Raw genomic sequence first — 22,546 nt, 5'->3', positions numbered from 1 at the left:
TTCATTAAGAGCATCCACATCTAGGTCTGACCTAGCAGCCTGAGTTTATTTGTCTATCCCCACACCTCTAAGCTCCTTCCAAACCTGACCAGACGTATATGCATTTCAAATTTATAGTTATAAAACCTTATAATCCCTATAGCTTCCCTACAGGAAAAATGCGAACTAGTCTGAAAAACAACTAGTTATACAACTAATATAAAGCAACCGGAATTTGTCTGAATGCATTTGGACTACACAGGGTCTAGAAAATTTGTGCTAGTCGAAAAAATGATTAATACAAAACTAGTAAAAAATAAACTTGTCTCGGACTGGTACCTTTCTAACAAAAAAAAACCTTAAAAATATTTAACTGGTGGAGCAAATACATGTTAGGGTCTAGTTAAAAGGCAACTGGAATTTAACTAGTTGAAAATGAATCACATATGATCCAAAAATATAGCCTAGAGTGTAAATGTCTCGGGAAATTTAGCACTAAACAAATCAAACACTCGAGGTCCTCGGTTCAATCCCCAGTCTCTGTACATTTTTTTTTGTTTTTTGTTTGCTAGGTGATGCTTCAGTTTTATTTTAAACTTTGTTTAATCTGTCCGACGCAATATATATGTGTAAAATCACTGTTTATGAATTATGTCACACTAAAATTCATAAACCTTGTTAGGGAATTACAAAATGTGATGCGTGTATGGCTCAATCAGTTAGTGTGTCTACAAATCCAAAGGTCCCGGGTTCAAGTCCTAGAGAGGGCGACTTGCCTCAAAAAAAGTAAGTTTGTTTTAATTCCATTTAATTATCATTTAGGGCCGGTTTCTCGAGTGCCGGCTAACATTTCTCGAACAGATAAAGTCCCTGCTAAGGCATTTTGGCTTACTCGAGCATAAATGTGAGAGCTAACTTTGACAGGGACTCGGAGTCCCTGTTAAGCTTTTTCGACTCGATAGAATGACAGCTGATTTCCCAAAGCCAACTATGAAGAAGACGCGAAATCACAGCTGACTTTTCCTTTAAATTATACCCAAACAGCTGATGAAATAATCGAAGCATGCCATTTTTTGCGCTTTACAGCACAATTCTGTGCGTTAACAGCAGTCTGTAATTGTTTCTCGTTCAGATAAATTAAAGCAGTCGAGAAAGCGGATTTGCTTTTACGAACAGTTTATCTGGTATTTAAGTTTTTCGAACAGATAGCTATCAGTGACTTTGACAGGGACTCGAGAAACCGGCCCTTACTGTATTTGATTACATAATAATTATCAGAAATTCTCTAAGGACCGTGCCTATTGATTGGATACTAAATTAGGAGAGCGTCAAGTTAGGCATGGTCAAGTACTAGTGAAATTCAATCACTTGATGGTTTAGAGATTATTTTTAATTTTTTCGTGAAAATATTTTTTTGAGTGTAGTTTAACAGCTGTAACTATAAATTGGTTAACAGTCATTAGTGCAAAACTAGTAGCAAATGGACTAGTTGTTTACGACGACAAGCATATGAAAAATGGACCACTTCGTTACAAGGAAATGGACATAACTTGAACTAGTTAACCTTCTTGACCCAACTAGTATTTTAATAGTCCAAAACTGATTCCGTTTCCTGCAGGGTTATTACAGATAGTATGTTGTCAGAGATAAAATCATACGTCATAAATATCAGGTCACGTTTGTAAAAAGCAGGATCGCACATTTGGTCATATAAAAGAACTTTTGACAATCACTAACAAAGAATACATCTAACAATGAGCTACAAGTATTTGTAAAATAGGTAGGTGCGATACAGTTCCAATTAAATTAAAGTCATTGTGAACCAGATTTTCGGTTATCATATTGCTGTTGAGATCTCCTGTTATAATAACATTTTGGTACCCAACGGATAGGACTGCCAGCGTTCTCATAAGGTCACTGAAGTGGTTTTGGCGGTGGGGTCTGTATATGCAGCAGATGAGAGCTGATTCTACTGTACTATCATCTTGACTGACATGGATACATTTAAAGGTAAATTTCTTACTGATATAGATATCTACGCCACTGGCATGGCCACCCTGATCAGACCTAAACAACATGTGCCCCTCACACATAAATCGGACATCACTAGAACCATTGACAAACCAAGTTTCTGACACACAAATTACATCAACATGAGATCCAACAAATAATTCTCTAAATTCATCCATCTTTCTTACTATGCTTTGGGCGTTTATGTGAACAATCCAAACAAACAAACCTTCTCTTTTTTTACATAGAATATTTAAGAGACTGCTCGCAATATTATTATTCGAAACGCTCTGCATTAGGATAGGCATTTAACCATATTATTAGTACGCATCACTTTCGGCATTCTGTGTTTCCCTTCGACAGACCCTACTTTGGCTTTTAGGGAACTTAGCTCCTCTATATCCCGCTCTAGTTTGTCCAGGTGCTCGGCCGTGATGACCTCTAGTTGCTGGACTCGCGTTCCGAAGTCTTTCACAGCACCAGATAGTTGGCAAAGCTTAGCGTCGAATTTTTGGTCAATTTCCCTGGATAACGCTTTCAATAGCCTTTCTTCAGTCTTCCGCGAAGTGGCGTTGATGTGCTCGGTCAGCTCAGCGAAACGAACGTTGATAAGCGCTGATAATCGGGCGTCTATTTGCTCTAACAGTTGCGGCGATAGAGCATCTGAAGTGCGACCAGTTTTCCCGGATCTCAATTCCAGAGACTAGTCAGTTCTAACTTGTTTCGCCTGTTGGTTTGACATGTCTGTGTGGTGCAACAGTAATTTGCAAAGAAAAGTTTGTGTTGTTGTTGATACGGTTCCCTTGAGTTCTGGCGTCCCATGTCGGGGACAATTCCTTAGGCCAAACGCTCGGCCGCTGTCGACGTCAGCAGAGCAGTCGGTATTTATATATTGCGCTCTCTTTCCTTGTCTTATAATTTGTTGTTGTACTGAAGGAAAAAGCGGAACTCCCATACAATTTTCTCTATGTGGCGTCCTCGGTGCGTCCTCGAGTACAGATGACCTGTCCTCGGGTTTTCCTTTGGTGATTACTGAGGGAAAAGTGACATCTGGTACTGAAGGGTTCTCTCAATTACTTTAGATCAGCTGAGAGCGCAAACGAACCGACGAGTTCACGGGTGGCCAAACAGCGTTGATTTTGCAGAAATTGAATAATTATAATGTTTACTGCTCGTGTCGTGAGTTTTCAACAGCGGAGGACATTGCGAGACACTTCTTAGGAAAACGCGCCGAAAGCAGAACAATAAATAATTCTTTATTCAACGAAAAACGTTCGAACTTTCGGAGCTCCAAAAAACACGTCTGCTTGCCAGAGATGCGAGATGTGCTATTTAACGGTTCCTTACACCCCACAATTAAATGGTGTTGCAGAGCGGATTATTAGGACAATCACCGAAGAAGCTCGCTCTATGATTAACTGTACTAAGGGCCGTTTTCTCGTCCGCCTGTTAAATTTAAAGTAGGGTTAAAACTTTGATTTCCCATACGATTTTAAGGTTTTAACTTTACTTTAAATTTAACAAACGGACCAGAAAACGGACCCTAACAGCAACTTATTTAGTCAATAGGTCCCCAAGTAGAGCTTTGGAAAATATAAGAAAAACACCATATGAAATATGGCATAAAAAAAAGCCAATATTAAAATATTTAAAAATATTTAGATCGACTGTATACGCACTAAATAAAGTGCGTAAGCGAAAATTTGATGAGAAATCGATCAGGACTATACTCATCGGGTATGAGCCAAATGCCTATAAATTGTGGAATCTAGAAAATTTATTATAGCTAGAGATGTAGTGGTGGACGAAAAAAGTTTAAATCTTTGACTTTCAATGAAAACAAGAGAGAACGCTATAGTCGGGTTGGTGTCCCGCTAAAGGGAGTGCGAGGGAGATGGATATTGCGTATAACTTTTTATTGAATGGTCCGATTTGAAAAATGTCTTCTACGTTCGATAGGTATAAATATACGCAACAAAATTGCATTTATACTTCTTGAAAATCTTTAAAGGTGAGGGCGCCAGACATATTTTAAAACTGTTAGTGGGCGATTGTGGGCGTTAGAGGGGGCGTGGCGCTCGGCTGAAATAAACTTGCGCTGCGTAGGAAGAATATGTGTGTAAAATCTCAACCTTCTAGCTTTTGTAGTTTCCGAGATCTCAGCGTTCATACGGACGGACAGACGGACATGGCTATATCGACTCGGCTAGTGACCCTAATCAAGAATATATATACTTTATAGGGTCGGAAACGCTTCCTTCTCCCTGTTAAATACTTTTGCACGAATACAATATATACATACAATATATCTGTAGTAAAACATAATGATGTTAGCAGAAGTCATGGTTCTCCAATTGAAGAGAATGAAGAGTTAGATTTTCCATCAGAGGAAATGAATGAATCAATGGATTCAAAGTCTGGTGAAAACTCAAACTCAAGAATACCGATCCAGTAGTTGGTGACTGGTCATTAGTTTACACATAGAACCATTTAAATTTATGTCATTATTCATGCACCATCTTTGAAATGCATTGAGATCTGATTGTAAAGCCAAACTTTGTGCGGAATCATTAAATTGCAGGCACAACTTAACGTCATCTGCGTACATAACTACACGTGAGTTCGTAAGGACTAGAGGAAGGTCATTTATAAATAATTTAAACAGGAGCAAACTAAGATGATTTCCCTGTGCAATAGAAAGAAGACTTTCGGGAAAGTTTCATCGCGATAGCTTTAAAACTGAGAGACTAGTTCGCATAGAAACGGACAGACGGACAGACGGACATGGCTAGATATACTCGGCTATTGGTGCTGATCAAGAATATATCCTTTATGTGGTCGGAAACGTCTCCTTCACTGCGTTGCAAACATCTGAATGAAATTATAATACCCTCTGCAAGGGTATAAAAATGTTTCCTTACTATACTTACCTACTTTAACTTCACTTTTTCTTATTTAAACTTGTTTGTCACCTTGACCCAAACGAACCGTAACTTTCTTACCTTCACATTTACATCACCTTTACACCTTCTTTACATTACTTTTACCTCAATCTATCTAATACCTCCGTAATCGCAACTTAACCCCGCACTAACCTCACCTTATAATATTATATAAATATATAATTTTTGTCAGCTTAGCGAACGCAGAGAAAAACTCTTACTATTTCTTTTAACGTTTTTTCGAACAGATCTAAAGCCCAAAAACCTTAAAAACTTAAAAAAGAATATATCAAATGACTCTCTCTGCTCTCTCGCTCTGCTTCTGCTCACGTTGTTTTTGTGAGAGAGCTGTGTTCGGAATTCGTTCGTGAGTGCTGCGAACTGCCGAAGCATACAAAATACAAAAACAACGTGCTGCCAAACAGGCCCCATAAACCCCCGCAATCTTACAAAAAAATCATTTAAAATCAACCGTTGGTCCAAAAAAAAATTGCTTACTGATTGTATGGCATAGCTCCACACTTTAAACCAAAAACGGATCCGATCGCATAATCGGTGCGGAAAAAATAATTAAGTGCCCCCAACCGGAAGTCGGTTGGGGCTCATCTTCTGGGCTCTCAAAGATTTCCACAAATAAAGCTTAAAATAAAACAAGAACGGAAGCTACCTTCGGCCAGCCGAAGCTTATATACCCTTGTAGATAAAGTAATGCTCACTCGGTGCAGTTCCAGGGATTCCAGATTCAGCGTTTCTATTTTAATTTAGTTTATTCATAAATAGGAAAGAATCAAAATGCCTACTTCCTACAAAGTTACAATGAATTTTCTTATATTTGTTTGAATATTCCTATGGGAGCCTTGAGATATAGTGGTCCGATCCGGCTCGCTCCGACATATGTACTACCTGCAATAGAAAGAAGACTTTCGGGAAAGTTTCATCGCGATGGCTGTAAAACTGAGAGACTAGTTTGCATAGAAACGGACAGACGGACAGACAGACAGACGGACATGGCTAGATAGACTCGGCTATTGGTGCTGATCCAGAATATATATACTTTATGTGGTCGGAAACGTCTCCTTCACTGCGTTGCAAACATCTGACTGAAATTATAATACCCTCTACAAGGGTATAAATATCAACTTGTTTGGTTGAAAACTGTGGGAATGGTTCATGTTTTAATCCCGCGATTTCGCATTTTTCAAAAGTCCTGGGAGACCTTAGGAGCCGAATTTTAAAAAATCCTTTCTTAGTGCACACCTCTAACACACAATTCAGACCCAATTTTTTTCCAGAATTTTAGGTCTTATGGTTTGGGATGGGGAAACATGACGCAACTCGACATCTACTTTTTATACCCTTGTAGAGGGTATTATAATTTCAGTCAGATGTTTGCAACGCAGTGAAGGAGACGTTTCCGACCACATAAAGTATATATATTCTTGATCAGCACCAATAGCCGAGTCTATCTAGCCATGTCCGTCTGTCCGTCTGTCCGTCTGTCCGTCTGTCCGTTTCTATGCGAACTAGTCTCTCAGTTTTAAAGCTATCGCGATGAAACTTTCCCGAAGGTCTTCTTTCTATTGCAGGTAGTACATATGTCGGAGCCAGCCGGATCGGACCACTATATCTTAAGGCTCCCAATCAAATATAAGAAAATTCATTGTAACTTTGTAGGAAGTAGGCGTTTTGATTCTTGACTACTTAAAAACAAAATTGAAATAAATCGAAACGCTGAATCTGGAATCCCTGGAACTGCACCGAGTGAGTATTCTTTTATCTACAAGGGTATATAAGCTTCGGCTGGCCGAAGGTAGCTTCCTTTCTTGTTTATAGTAATACTCGATTATTCTTCACCGAAAAATAATTTTGTTTTAATATTTTTTTTCAGTAATTTGGGAAATGTTTATAAAGAGCGTGGGCAATTGCAAGAAGCTTTAGACAACTATCGCAGAGCTGTCCGCCTAAAGCCTGACTTTATTGATGGATACATAAATTTGGCTGCAGCATTAGTAGCTGCGCGTGATATGGAGTCTGCTGTTCAAGCATATATTACAGCGTTACAATATAATCCGGTAAGCTTTCTCTTTAATATTGAAAATAACACTTTTTATAAATCTTTATGTAGGAACTGTATTGTGTGCGCAGCGATCTTGGAAATCTACTTAAAGCCCTTGGTCGTTTGGAAGAAGCCAAAGTATGTAAAAACCAGCCATCGTAAAATAGCACTCACTACTTATTTGGCCATGTTGATCATAAGAGCACAGCAGATCTCTAGTGAAGACTTTGAAAATACATATCACTGTATTTTTGATTTCGTAAACAGAAGCTTGGTAATTCATGTATTGCTAAGAGTAGATATTTCGTGGTCTGCGATTCTGCTCTTTTACGAAACCTGAGGGAAACCGCCAAATACCACAAAGAATAAATTAACTTAATCTTTATATTTTTTTGTAGGCATGTTACCTGAAGGCGATTGAAACGTGTCCTGGCTTCGCAGTTGCCTGGAGTAATGTAGGATGCGTGTTTAACGCTCAGGGAGAGATTTGGTTGGCAATACATCACTTTGAAAAAGCTGTAACTCTTGACCCCAACTTTTTGGACGCGTACATTAATTTGGGAAATGTTCTGAAGGAGGCGAGAATATTTGACAGGTAGGTAGTGTAATTTCAATCAGAAAATCGCAAACGACTCCACATTAAGGGCCGTTTTCTCGTCCGTACTTTAATTTGCCTGCCGGGACAACGGAGCGATAAACAAAAAATGGTTTACTCGTCCTTATGTTAGCAAAGGTTGCGACAAATTTTGTCTCGGTACTTCATCCACCGTGCAAAATTTGTGCGGTTGGATTGTGCGCAATTGTTGCCAGACATTTGAGCGTTGTCAATCTGGTTCCACTCTTCATTCGAAAACAGGTGATTCTATTTACAGTTAAATATAAATCAAAATTGCTAAGGTCATCCAATTTATTTTAAAACAAGAAAGGAAGCTAGCTTCGGCAAGCCGAAGCTTATATACCCTTGCAGATTATTCCTATTAATTTACAAATCGCAAAAATGTTAAATTTCCTATTATTTTACATTAATTTTTCGATCGTTTCTATGGCAGCTATATGATATAGTAGTCCGATCTTTTTAAAATTAAAATCGAAATCCGATTTTTAAAATATTTAATTCGAAATTCAGAAATATATAAAAAATAATATTCCCAAGAGTAAAAAGTAATACTTGAAAAAACACCGATGCTAGAATTTTTTAACGTTTTTTTTTCCGATCGTTCCTATGGGAGCTATAAGATATAGTTGTCCGATCCGGTCGGTTGCGACATATATACTACCTGCAATAGAAAGAAGACTTTTGGGAAAGTTTCATCCCGATAGCTCAAAAACTGAGAGACTAGTTTGCATAGAAACAGACAGACGGACAGACGGACAGACGGACAGAAGGACAGACGGACATGGCTAGATCGACTCGTCTTGTAATGCTGATGAAGAATATATATACTTTATGGGGTCGGAAACGTCTCCTTCACTGCGTTGCAAACTTCTGACTGAAATCACAATACCCTCTGCAAGGGTATAATGAATTCCCTGGCAATTTCTCTGAAGTGTGAACTTATAGGCGCAGATATCAAGACCAAAGAAATTACTTCCAACATTACAGTGATGAAGAATTTGTTAAAAGGGTTCGCTTGCGAAAAAGCGGTGCTATTTGGTTTGCAAAAAATTGTTTTGCGACATGAATCTAAAGTAATGAAGTAAGTGCATTCATTTGATTTTACTAATTCTATATAGTCAAAAACCATTATTGCAGGGAAACGACAATATAGTCATGGGTTAATTTTCTAATAACTCTTAGATTCTACGCAACTGGCAGTTTTCTTATAACTGTTGTCGATTGTTAAGCAAGTTCCCTTTGCTATGACGTCTTTTTCAAAACAATTTATGAAGTACCTGCGTATTGAAGATCTTCAATAGACAAGTTTCCGAAAGTCTTTGGAGCCATAGATGGCACGCATGTAAGAATTCAATCTCCCGGAGGCGATTCCGAAGGCACCGGTCCTGTTCATCGGCAATTTTTTTTTAATGCGAAACTTTCTTTCTGCCGACATGGTTTTTTATTAGTTTTAAATTTTGTTTATATCATTAGCTGTTAGTATGACTGTATATCGATAGTTTTTCGATTAATTTTTGACAATTAGTTAACTCTTCTGTTGTGGGGCTGCCACCCAGTCTGAAATTAGTGCGCCTTTTATTTGGAGTTTTAAATGACGGACGAGAAAACGAAGCTAAATTTTACTTTGCAGGACGGACGAGAAAACGGCCCTAAGTATATATTTACTGAATTAGCACCAACATCCGAGTCCGTCTTTGTCCGTTTCTATGTGCCTCGCACTTTTAAACCTATAGGACGAAACTTGCCCAAAGCTGTTCTTTCCACCATTGGATCTTATGGATCTTATAAGGAAAATAATAGAAAAAACATTATAATTTTGTAGGAAGTAGGCGTTTGGATTTTTGACAAAGGTTAGTAATGGTTTAAAATAAAAACAAGAGATAAAGCTATAGTCGGGATGGTGTCCCGACCATCTAATACCCGTCACTCATCTAAAGGGAGTGCGAGGGAGATTGATATATACAATTTTTTTGATTGCGCATATCTTTTTAATGAATAGTCCGATTTGAAATATGTCTTCTACATTTCGATACGTATAAATATACACAAAAAATTGCATTTATACTTCTCGGAAATCTATAAAGGTGTGGGCGCCAGACAGATTTTAAAATCGTGGCTAATGTGGTATAATATATGTAAAGGAGTGTAGGGTAATGTGACGAACTCGTCGAATCTCACATATGACGTCACGATAAAAATTCCAAATAAATGTAGTCGTCTCCTCTTATCCTCTTTTTCCAGTAATATTATTAAGAAGTCACGTAATTTGTTCGTGTGGTAATTTTTTCTAAAAAGGTGGTGCACAAACTAGCAAACCTATTCAATTTATTTGTGTTTCAGCAGTGCCAGAGCGAAGATAAGTGGAAAATAAAATCAGATGAATATATGCTCGTGTAAATGAGATCTTAATCAACAGTTTTAGGTACCTGGCGTTTTTATAACCGTTACTCGTAGAGTAAAAGGGTATATTGTATTCGTGCAAAAGTATGTAACAGGGAGAAGGGAGCGTTTCCGACCCTATAAAGTATATATATTCTTGATCAGGGTCACTAGCTGAGTCGATATAGCCATGTCCATCTGTCCGTCCGTATGAACGCTGAGATCTCGGAAACTACAAAAGCTAGAAGGTTGAGACTTTCCACACATATTCTTGGGCTTCCTACGCAGCGCAAGTTTATTTCAGCCGAGCGCCACGCCCCCTCTAACGCCCAAAATCGCCCACTCACAATTTTAAAATGTATCTGGCGCCCACACCTTTAAAGATTTCCGAGAAGTATAAATGCAATTTTGTTGTGTATAATTATACCTATTGAAATGTAGAAGACATTTTTTAAATCGGACCATTCAATAAAAAGTTATACGCGATCAAAAAAATGGCATATATCCATCTCCCTCGCACTCCCTTTAGCCGAGTGACGGGTATTAGATAGTCGGGACAACAACCCGACTATAGCGTTCTCTCTTGTTTTTGTTTGCGCCGTTTGCGAGTGACACCGTTTTTGCTCCAAGTGTACCTTGTAGGGTATCGTGACGAACCTTATGTAGGGTATGGTGACAAATTTTTTTATTCACGAATTTTAATTGTTAACGTTGATTTTGTGTAAAAAACTATAATATTACCTGATAACATTAAATGCTGCATTTTTATTGTAGTTTTGTATTCATCTTAGTTGTGTCGTCAGTTGGAAAGGATGGTTCACGCCAAACGCTGTGGGATTTAACTCCGATGGAATTTCGAATCGTACTTTTACAGAAACATGCTCAGTGTATGTCAGCAACTTTCTGCTTTGACACTTAAAAAAAATTGATTTTTAGAAAAGTTACATTCAAAAAACGAATCGTTCGTCACCTTACCCTACATTCTACTATATAAAGGGGTGGTCAAAAGTATTTTCACAAATGTTAATGTCTTTCTGTACTTATATTTTGAACTTATAATATAAACTTTTGGCACCTATAGAAAGAGCACTTCAATTCCGTTTAAATGACACAAAAATTGTCTTAACCCATTAAGACCCCTTTGAAAAGTGAGCAAATTTTGCGAAATTCAAATTTTCAACTTTTTTCCTGGGGCTTAAAACAAAAATGTTTTGATGCAAAGTTGTTCCCCAATCAAAATTAATAATAACTGCAAAAACAAATTTTTCAAAAAATTTTTCCTTGTATTTTTTATGATTTTTTGAATGGAGACCTCTCAGTAAAATTTTATATGAAAAGGAAGAAAAAGCGGCAAAAATAGCTATTTTCAAAAAATCATAAAAAATACAAGTAAAAATATTTTGAAATTTTTTTTTTTGCAGTTATTATTAATTTTGATTGGGGAACAACTTTGCATCGAAACATTTTTGTTTTAAGCCCCAGAAAAAAAGTTGAAAATTTGACTTTCGAAAAAAATTGTCTAATCTGCCCACTTTTCAAAGGGTGCTTAATTGGATAAGAAAATTTTTGTGTCATTTAAACGGAATTGAAGTGCTCTTTCCATAGGTGCCAAAATGTTTATATTAAAAGTTCAAAATATGAGTACAGTTAACATTCAAATTTGTGAAAATACTTTTGACTAGGGTTGTATATGTAAACATACATATCTGCATAGTTAGTTTTCGATTTTAACGGGTGGTATTTGTGAATTTGCGGTGTACAAAAATTAGGAGCATTTATTGCTTTGATTTAAGATATCTAAAATATATTGATATTTTTTATTGATACCTATGCCAAAAAAAATGGTTAAATCAAAGACTACATAGATTTTAGTTTTAAAGAAAATCGTTAGAGGACATTATTAATGATTATTTTTTTGTTTTATTTTCCGCCTAACAAATAACGCTTACTTTCTGATTTTTATTTTCTGATTAAAAAATAAAACTTATTCCTTCAGTTTTATTTTTCGAGGTCTTATTTCTTTGAATTCAAGAGGTTAGGTCTTAAAAGAGGTTAGCAAATATACTAAGTAGAACACGGCGAACACATTAAGGATATTTTTTATTTGCACAATTACCGGGAACCGCCAAAAACAAAGACAAGGTACTCGCCTTAAGCAAGTAGAGCAAAGAAATAAGTAACGCTGCAGTCGTGTTCCTTGTCTTCTCAATTAAAATGGGCACATAAGAGCGTTCCTAGCGTTCGGTAGTGACACCGCTGACCATGCAAGGCATCTAAACTTAGTTACTCTTAACTTTTTTGGCATGTATTGAGAAAAATCAATTTCAGTTTACCCTGCAACAAAATTAAAGGTGTTTTACAAACTCAAGGCCTTATATCTGGACGTTGATGCACTGTGGTCAGTACAATGAAGTGGCCCTTACGACACTAAGCAATGCTTGTTACGCGCGGAGCCCTACACCGTTTTAGGCAAGTAAACGAAATCGCGGACAAAGAAAAAAACAATTTCACAATAGACAATTAAAAATACATGCAGGTCAAAATACGAATAGTCAAGATACATAAGTAAAACTACTTATTTGCTAGGTAGGATAGTATTATTGATTTAAAGATAGGCAGTGGGTCGGTAGTAGATATTAGGTGGTATAGTCTATTATAGTCATTGCAGAATACTCTAAAAGGTTCATGCATTGCATAATAAGAGATACAATGATTTAGAACTAGAGGAATATAGTTTCTTGTGAATCTATTAGGCACATTAAAATGCAGGCGACCCAGTAACTCGGGGCTCTTCACATCACCATGAATAAGATTCCTGATAAATGTAATACCGTTCTTCGGTTAACTAATGATGGTAAATTAATTAGAAGTAGTCTACTAGAGTAGAATGGCAGTATTAGGCTTGTATCCCAGTTAAGTCCCCGAAAGGCAAATATTTAAAAGTTTTTTGCACAGACTCAATTCGGTCTATATGCACCCCATATTGGGGACTCCAAACTGGAGCGCAGTACTCAAGAATTGGTCGGACTAATGAAATAAAAAAAGGTCTTGGTGACATAGGGATCATCGAATTCCTTCGACCACCTTTTGATAAATGCAAGTACGCCCCTGGCTTTATTTACCATGGTAGTAATGTGATCCGAAAATTTAAGTTTGGGATCCATATAGACTCCAAGGTCGTCAGCATGCGTTATTCTATCTAACACACAACCGCTCAAAGTATAAGTTGAATAGTGAGGACTGACACGAAAAAAGGTCATTAGTTTACACTTAGAACCATTTAAATTTAAATCATTATTCAAGCACCATGTTTGAAATGCATTCAGACCAGATTGTAAAGCTAAACTTTGTGCGGGATCATTAAATTGCAGGCACAACTTAACGTCATCTGCGTACATAAGTACACGTGAGTTCGTTAGGACTAGAGGAAGGTCATTTATAAATAATGTAAGCAGGAGCGGACCAAGATGACTTCCTTGTGGTACACCAGACGTAACTCGGATTTGGGATGATAAAGAGTTTTTAAAAATGACCCTTTGAGTCCTGCCATTCAAATAACTTAAGATCCACCTAAGAAGATCATCAGGAAACCCCAAAAGGTCCAATTTCCGAACTAAAATCGGATGGTTTACAGAGTCAAACCTTACTGAAATCAGTGTACACCACATCAGTCTGACAATTTGTTCTAAAACCATTTAACACAAATGAAGTAAACTCCAAAAGGTTGGTTGTCGTTGACCTACGTTTTATAAATCCGTGCTGACAAGAGGAAATAAGAGACCTACAACTGTGTTGCAAATGATGTTCTCGATGAGCTTCGGAATAGCTGATAGCTTTGAAATATCTCTGTAATTACATGCGTTCAATTTGCTCCCCTTTTTAATGAAACGGGATAACAAACGATTCCTTCCATCTATGCGGGAAATCTGACGTTTCTAAAGACGAAGTAAAAAGTTTATGCAATGGTCTACACAAAGTCTCAGCGCAATACTTGATCACACATCCAGGGACTCCGTCAGGACCCGAAGAGTAGACTGGTTTGACCCTTTGCTAATCTAAAAGAAGTGAGCTTTCACATATAAATGTACAAAAATTAAAGTTTGATTTAGGAATGTCATATGGGTAAGACTGATCTGACGGACTTGTTGTTGAATAGGTGGTTTGGAAAAACTGTGCAAAAAGATCGGCTATGGTCTGATCAGTTTTTGCGGCGGAATTTTCAAATTTAAGGGTTGATGGGTAACTTGAAGATTTACGCTTTGTGTTATCAAAATTATAAAACTGTTTTGGATCCAGTGTAAACTGCGTCTTACAACGAGCTAAATAGTTTTTGTAACACTGAGCGTTAAGCACGGTAAAATCCGACCGAGCACTTAAGTATCGGGAAAAGGTAGCTTGTGATCCGGAAGCTCTAAACTTTTTGTAAAGTCTAGACTTCACATTTTTAAGTCGTGACAACTCTTTACTAAACTACGGAGGTCGGCTAGAAATTTTAGGATAATACGTAGGTACGCATGTATCAAAAACTGCGTTTAATACATTAAAAAATATATTAACAGCTTCAGCCATATTGGAATATAAGTACAGATTAGACCAATCCGAGCAAGCGATAAGGCTATTGATAAGTGTAAAGTTTGCTCTACGGAAGCAGGGAATGCGTTTAGCTGACTTTTCACATATTTCAATTAATTTTGTACCCGTGTCAACAGTCAGCTCTAGCGTTGGGTGATATGGGTCTTCTGGTAAAGTAATTGCAGAGGTTTTAACTATGCAGACACAATCTGGACTTGAAACAAAGCATAGATCCAGTAATCGTCCTAACGAATTTAGAACATGGTTTACTTGAGACAATGAAATATCAAGCAAACCATCAAGAAAATCATGCTGCGTTGAAGGTAACAATATATTCGAGGTTTCGACGGTGGACCATGTCGCTCTAGGTATATTAAAGTCACCTAAAACTATTAACTGATCCCTATCTGATAGTTTACTTGAAATAAACTGGATAGCGGACAGATGATTAGCATATATTGGGAATTCAGATGACGGCGGAATATAAGAACATGTTATGTATATAGAAATACCCTGAAGGGATAGTTTTATACACAGAAATTCAATGTCCATTATTTCGTCGGACGTTATTTCTTCAGACGTTAATTCTGAGTTGACTGCAATTAAAACTCCACCTCCACGTCGGGAGGGACGATCAAGCCTGTACGTTGTGAACTTACTTGGAAAATAGGAAAGCAGAAGATGTGGATGGCTCTTTAAAGGCATTTCCAACTTCCTTTGAACGAATTTTCTTTTTTCTAGCTTCGTACTCTTTAACAAAAATGCCTGCAGGCCAAAAATTGGGTGAGTACATCGTTGCAAAATGAGCACAGGGAACACCGATATTAAATGATGATACTTCCCTAGCATATGGAAAATTAAATCGTTCAACCTTTAGATCACACAGGAACACAAAATTAAACTTTGTAAAATTTCCACGAACCATTTCAAGTTTTCCATGATATTTGGGTGCTCCTGAGTAAAAGTCCCATACAAAATTATTTTCCATCACCTACAGGTTCCGCGGTATAGCTAAGAATACAAAAAACCGATGTTTGCCGACATTTTGAATTACGTGGCCTATATAATTGGACCAATATTTATTATTCTCGGTAGGACCTACTCTCAATACATCAAGGCATTCCTAAAAAATAGTCCCCATTGTGAACCATTGCCCATGTCTTTGGAATTCGACGCCAAAGTTGAAAATCCCAAAATTGTAGAGATTTTTCTGATGGAAAAACAATTCTGAGGATTAAATCTTGAATGGAAGTAATTTTAACTATTCATTGTATCTATTGTTCATTGTATGCTTTAATTTCGGTTTAAAGCGATTTCATGAGAATATTTTTATTGAATTTATTATACTAATAAAACCGTTTTTTTTATTTCATTATCTACTCCTAAATGTTGTCAAATTTTAAAAAAGTCAAGGCATCCTACAGAATGGGAGTAAACATTTACATTTCTCTGTGTATGTTCAGTGAACGTATTTTAGTTTCTTAGTTCTAGAGGTTGCCATGACTTATTCAAAATTTGACAACATTTAGGAGTAGATAATGAAATAAAAAAATCGGTTTTATTAGTATAAGAAATCCAATAAAATGTTCTCATGAAAACGCTTTAAACCGAAATTAAAGCATACAATGAACAATAGATACAATGAATAGTTAAAATTACTTCCATTCAAGATTTAATCCTCAGAATTGTTTTTCCATCAGAAAAATCTCTACAATTTTGGGATTTTCAACTTTGGCGTCGAATTCCAAAGACATGGGCAATGGTTCACAATGGGGACTATTTTTTAAGAATGCCTTGATGTATTGAGAGTAGGTCCTACCGAAAATAATAAAGGTTGGTCCAATTATATAGGCCACGTAATTCAAAATGTCGGCAAACATCGGTTTTTTGTATTCTTAGCTATACCGCGGAACCTGTAGGTGATGGAAAATAATTTTGTATGGGACTTTTACTCAGGAGCACCCAAATATCATGGAAAACTTGAAATGGTTCGTGGAAATTTTTGGCTGTGTACCTGTGTCATCAATCTGAACTTTGTTACGGATATAGGCCGTAATGTCCAGGGATGAAAGGTCAGGATTCAGCCGAGAAACAAAAATTTGTTTCCGCTGCGGTACACAGGTGACTGTTTTAGGTATCACGCATGTGACAGGTTTTGGTACTGCAGCATTTATGGCTGCACTACCAGTTCCAGTCGGTACTCCAGACCTTAAGTCAACATGCGGCGTTGGAGTCATTTCTTTATTTTTTTTAACAGATTTTTCGGATGTCTCATGCGGCAAAATCTCACGATCTTTACATTCGTATACCGAATCTTTTTTAGCTTTCGACCTCAGTACCATTTGTGCGGCAGCTGAGAACGACTGCTGTGCTGCAGACCCCGGATCGCCAGAGAGAGATGCACTAGCGTCTTCCGTGGGTTGTCTATCGACCGCGATCTTTTTACGCTTAGGAGAATCGGGCTCAGATAGCATACGGCTAGTGAGCTGCGACTCAAGCGCCACAAGCAGATCCGTATTTCTACGGCTGTTACGAATTAATTCCGTTACAGTGCTTTTTGTGAGCCGTCTTATAGAGATTGCCTGGGTTTCATACGCGATACATTCTTCACAATAGTAGTGCAAGCCACTTCTCATGTCGATTGTATCGCGAACCAGGCCCGAATAGCCAAGACGTTTTGCATGAAAAATACTATCGCACGAATGGCACGGAATGCTCTGTTGTAAAGCCAAAATCAACGACTTGCATTTCTTCGAACAACAGACAGCCATTATCGCTATATTCCGAACCACGGTGCAAAGAGAAAAAAGCTACGAGAGTAAGAGAGAGCGGGAGAGAGTGAGCGGGAGTGAGTAAGCGGGGGAGCGTAAGTTTAAGCTGTGCCAACAACAACGTTTTATGCGGGAGTGCGGGTGAGCGGGTAACTACCGTATAGATTCTTACCGCTCCAAACAGCGTTTGGTAGAAAAGGAGAATGCAATAAGATAAAACAATAACAACAAACACTGCACAGAGACTGGGCGTGCAAACTAATTTAGTTAATTTAAACACGAAACAATCACTATGCACTCGCGAAGCGAACGGATGTTGTTAGTGATATAAAAAGCTATTTAAATGTTAGAAAATTCGAATTAAACCCCGATGGTTTATGGACAAAAAGAACAAAAATTCGGAGCGCAAGACAAAAACACGACCGTTCACTGAAAGAGCGAAATAAAAATAAATAAAGGTCTTTTTGGCCTTAAGCACGTTGCACGATGCTGATTTGAGGTTTTTGAAAGTTAACTTTAAAAATTTTGGATTTTAGAATCTAGAAGTAGACCGTTGTATATATATTTTCTATAAGGGAGATATAAGTAAAAATATATATATACTATTATATGTTAACGATGTGGTAATTGCAACCAGTAATTGCGAAAGTATGTCTAAATTTAAAACTTTTCTTTCAAGTACGTTTCAAATGACTGACCTATGTAAAATACGAAATTTTCTTGGCATAAAAATTGATCGAAAAGATGATCAAATTTGTCTCAGTCAATCTGCATATAATAAAAATGTTTTAAAGAAATTCAATATGGAAGACTGTTCAAGAAGAACACTTTTTATAATAAATCTAATACTTTACGAGTTCAGTACATGCCAATATGTTAATTGATCTAGAGCCGTAAATAACGATCTGTAACTAAAAACCAAGGTTGCAGTTCTAACACTTGTAATCTTAAGTACAGGCCACTTGAGCCTGACCGTAAATATAGTTTTCACACTGCACAAAGGGTCGCCTTGCAGGAGACCGTTGATAAGGCTCCCGCTCAGGCAAACAGATGTGGTCTCTGCGTAGACCATAGATAGGTATATTATAAGAATTTCATGTTAGTTACGTAAGCAAAGACTTATTGAAATAAAATCAGTTTTTATACAGAACTCAAACGTGAAGGTTTTTTCCTTATTACAGGAATCCCTTTCATTTTGGTCCTTCGAGCCTTTGATTCCTTGAGGAACAATTGGCCACACCTCTCTGTAGTCTTTCCCCACCAGTGGTAAGAGACTCAGGGATATTCTGCACCTTAAAGATTCTGCAAAGTGCTAGACACCTGCAGCTAAAGGTAGCAATAGATTCACACGATTGTTTTCCCCCACCAGAGGTAAGAGACAAAAGTGTTGAACAAAATAAAAGCAAAAAGACAAGTAAAGAGTCTTTTTTGTTTTTAATCACATTAAAGATTCTGTTTTTTAACAGCTAAAGGTTGCTAAAGTCGGTAGGGCGTTTCCGGGGCCTTAACATATAGAGAAATATAGGTATTTATATATTAAAACCAATAAGTTGGTAAGGCGTGTCCGTGGCCAAAAAGCAGGTATAAAAAATATACAATTTCGTGAAAAGTGCATTAAAAAAAGTGCCAACAAAATAACATTTATATTAAGTGCCTAATTACAACCCAGCGGGAAAGTGAGAAGTTGGTTTTTGTGTTCTTGAAATCCTGTTCCTTTTTGCAGGCGGCGGTGTGGGGATAGATAATTTCTGAGCGTTAAATGGGGGTTGGTTTCTGAGTAGCATCAATCTCAGGCCACTTATGCGCTGTGTGATTTCTGTGGCACTACGATTATAATATTTTTTAACAAAAAAATCACCAACTTATAATATTCAAAAATCCTATGACACCAAAACCAAAAGACTTGTTCTCACATTTAGTTTTAATTTTTAGTAATTTTAAAATTCGGCGAAAAAATATTAATAATTTTTAATCAAAAAAATTAACTATTATCATAATGTCTATAATGATAATATTAATTTATTTTACTCAACATTTTTCAAATAATAATAAGAATGAATGTGGGATTCAACCAAATTATAGAGAAAAGCCACGGTAAGACGATTAAAATATTTGATCTCATTTATCAAGGAATTACATTAAATTACAAAGAAAACTATTGTTGTTTTTTACATTTTTAAACATTTTCTGTGAAATAAAATAATTTGATCGTCAGATCGTGGCCTAAGCCATTTTTAAGTGTTGTTAAAATATAAAAATTCGTGTTGGTGGTATTGATAACACGAAAAATGGCTAATATACCTATAATATACGTAACCTTTAATGATTACGGTCCCTGAAAAGTATTGTTTAAACAAAATATTTATTCGGCGCCAAAGTGTGACCCTAATTTACACCAAATTTATCTGCAATAATTTTGGTATTATCAAGAATATAATGCAGGGTCACATCATTTTTAAATTTGTTGGAAAAAGTTAAAATAGTTAATTTTAATATAAAAAACAATAAAAAGGGGACTGATAGAATAAATGTTGTCTTTTAATAATCGTTATTTCAGCGTTACAAAGGTTAGTACCACAGATATTTTCGCCATTAATAAATAAACGCCTCTGGATGCTATCTTCAACACAAATTCTGCATTGCAGTGACACTTGAAATGTTTTTAATCTTTACCAGTGGTAAATGGTGTGAGGTGTTCATTAAATGGTTGTATAAATAGTACTTCAGTACTAACTTAGTTGTTTAACTTAATCAAAATATTACATTTATTTCAGCCAGGCCGACTGAGACTTCTTGGGACCAGAAGTGTTGCGCCTGCGTTTGTCATATTTTATTTTTTCTTCTCATAGTTTTTGATATAGATACCCGACATAAAACAACTGAACAGAGGGTAAATGATCGGCCATGGCAAACCTGGCATAATTTCTGGAGAGATCCTTTAATTTTGTGCGGAGGCCTAATAATGGTAATTACTCTTATTATTATTCCTGGTCTTACATTCATATCTTAATTATTTTTGATATTTTCAGAAGACAGACAAGAAATGGATACCTAAGAACTGCATTCGGCCAAGCAAAACCCGGGAATGCTTCAGGCATTAAAAATTTGTAGTTCCAATGCTTCGATTGTAAATATTATTAACTAGCAGGGTGCCCGCAGCTTCGCTTGCGAATAACCCAAATATCTGAAGCTACTTTTCATATGAAATAGTTTGCAGTAGAATTATATAATTTTGCATTTTAGAAGTTAGTTTAAATTTATTTGTAGTTTTGGATGAAACTTTTATTAACCCTCATTTCCACATTCGGCGCGTTTTTTAAACGTGGTTTCCCCTAAATAGGCCTAGTCCACAATATAAGTTCAAATATTTTTAAAAGTTATTTTAAAACCTCTCTGTAAACAACATTTTTTGTTTGGCCATCAGGAGATAGGATGATTAAGCTCTTTGCTGAGCTAACTCTTGAACAGGCCACATAAAATTGTCCATGGGAAAAACAATCGTCCCTAAGATCTAATCCAGCTACTTTCAAAGTCTGCCCTTGTGTCTTATTTATTGTAATGGCAAAACAGACCTTTACAGGAAACTGTAGACGTTTAAACTCAAATGGTAAGTTGGATGACGTTAGAGGAATTCTTGGTATGAATACTGTCTCTCCTTTGGCACAGCCGGTAAAAATAACGGCTTCAATAACAAATTTGTGAAGAGCTTTAACTTGCAATCTCGTTCCATTGCATAACTTTGGGGGACTTAAGTTCCTTAGCAACATTATTGGTGTACCAATTTTTTGCGTAAGAACGTGCAAAGGCAATCCTGCTGGATTCGGCATCTTAAGAAATTCAGTAGGATAATGCACAGCATCTTATACCTCAGTAACAGTGTCAACTGATTTGTATGTAAGTTCCTCACCGTTAAATGATTTTGAAAGATGATTATTTATTGAAGCAGCTCTGTCATTTCTTGAAGCTAATATTGCTCTTTCTGATAGCAAGTCCAATGACTTGTGAACAATATTTGAAATATCTGGAAAATTTTTTGATGTAAGTTCTTCCAAAGTGTTAACAACTGTACCTAAACTTGATGAAATTATTATTTTTCCATCAACAGTTGGATAATCTCCATCTCCTATTTTAGGTAAAGTTTGGGCAAAAACACCGGCCGTTCTATCACCTAGTAAAAGAAATATAAATATAGTTATATCAACTTTAATTATTTTTTGTAATGGTATTTCGAAGAAAAAAATGACAATCATAAAGCAGAGTCAGGGGGTGGAAAAAAGATGGAGATATATAGGTGCAATAAACTATAAACTAAAGTCTACAGAAATTAAAACCGTATTAAAGCACATTTTATGTTTTTAAGGAAGCGCAGGGAAATGCATGGCAGAGGACGAGGGAGGGAGACGGAATCATTTGTTGACAATTTGTATGAAAATGCAGAGAGAAATAGCAATATGCAGGCAGCAAACTTACATATGATGCTTATGGAGACACTTGAATTCGATAATAGATCGACTTTTTCTTATTTTCTTTGTTTAAAAGATAGCTAAAGCTTTGGTAAAACCTTTAAATGAATCGTTAAAGCCTAAGGAAAAACTTTACCGAAGGAATTTTTGATATTCAGTTTAGAAGTACTATTTTTCGACGTTTGAAGATATTTTTGGCTAAATTGTAATTTTAGGAGGGGTTCTAAAAATAGTAAAAAGCATTAAATCTAAGCAGTCATATTTTTTAAACATGTAATATGCCTTAAAGTATTTTTAGGCGAAAACACGGATTTGATTGGTTAAACGGTTTAGTGTCCAGAATTTTATAAAGGAAAATTTACCTTTTTTCCAATTGGAAGCGATTGGGGCCACTTGGAGAGCCCCAATAAATCTTAGCAAATCAGTTTAAAGTTATAAGAATGTAATAGAAATGCATATTAATATTGTTAACCAGTGGTTTTGGCTGTGCGTTGATTCCCAGTTTTCTTACTGATAGCTTTATATATATAGATAAATAAACAAACAAATATTACAAAAAAAAAATGATTTTTATTGTGGAAAATCAGATACTGCAAAGCAGTGCAAAACCAAAACTGCGAGGGTCTGGAAAAACCAAAACTGGGAGGGTGTAGAAAAGCAGATATTGCAAGTGGAGGAAAACCATAACTGGGTACGTGTAGAAAATCTATAATGCGGGAAATCGAAAAACCAGTGGGTTTTGGCCTGCATTCTAATGC

General features: G+C 36.5%; 1 protein-coding gene across 2 annotated transcripts; it reads left to right on the top strand.

The window, feature by feature from the left end:
* The first annotated feature begins 6,819 nt into the window (after positions 1 to 6,819).
* On the top strand, positions 6,820 to 12,386 carry LOC123003481 (O-linked N-acetylglucosamine (GlcNAc) transferase sxc). 2 transcript variants are annotated; one of them, XM_070213338.1, is made up of 4 exons: positions 6,820 to 7,003; positions 7,057 to 7,125; positions 7,386 to 7,582; positions 12,311 to 12,386. In XM_070213338.1, exons 1-4 carry the CDS (start codon positions 6,956 to 6,958, stop codon positions 12,369 to 12,371), a joined length of 375 nt encoding a protein of 124 aa, XP_070069439.1. In that variant the 5' UTR covers positions 6,820 to 6,955; the 3' UTR covers positions 12,372 to 12,386. The 2 variants fall into 2 exon arrangements, with proteins under 2 accessions (XP_070069439.1, XP_070069440.1); XM_070213339.1 differs by lacking the exon at positions 12,311 to 12,386 and adding an exon at positions 9,234 to 9,291.
* The last annotated feature ends 10,160 nt before the right edge of the window (positions 12,387 to 22,546 follow it).

Source organism: Drosophila takahashii, chromosome 2R, assembly GCF_030179915.1.
Source record: "Drosophila takahashii strain IR98-3 E-12201 chromosome 2R, DtakHiC1v2, whole genome shotgun sequence".
Taxonomy (NCBI): Eukaryota; Metazoa; Arthropoda; class Insecta; order Diptera; family Drosophilidae; genus Drosophila; species Drosophila takahashii.
This window is presented reverse-complemented; position numbering and strand designations above follow the sequence as displayed.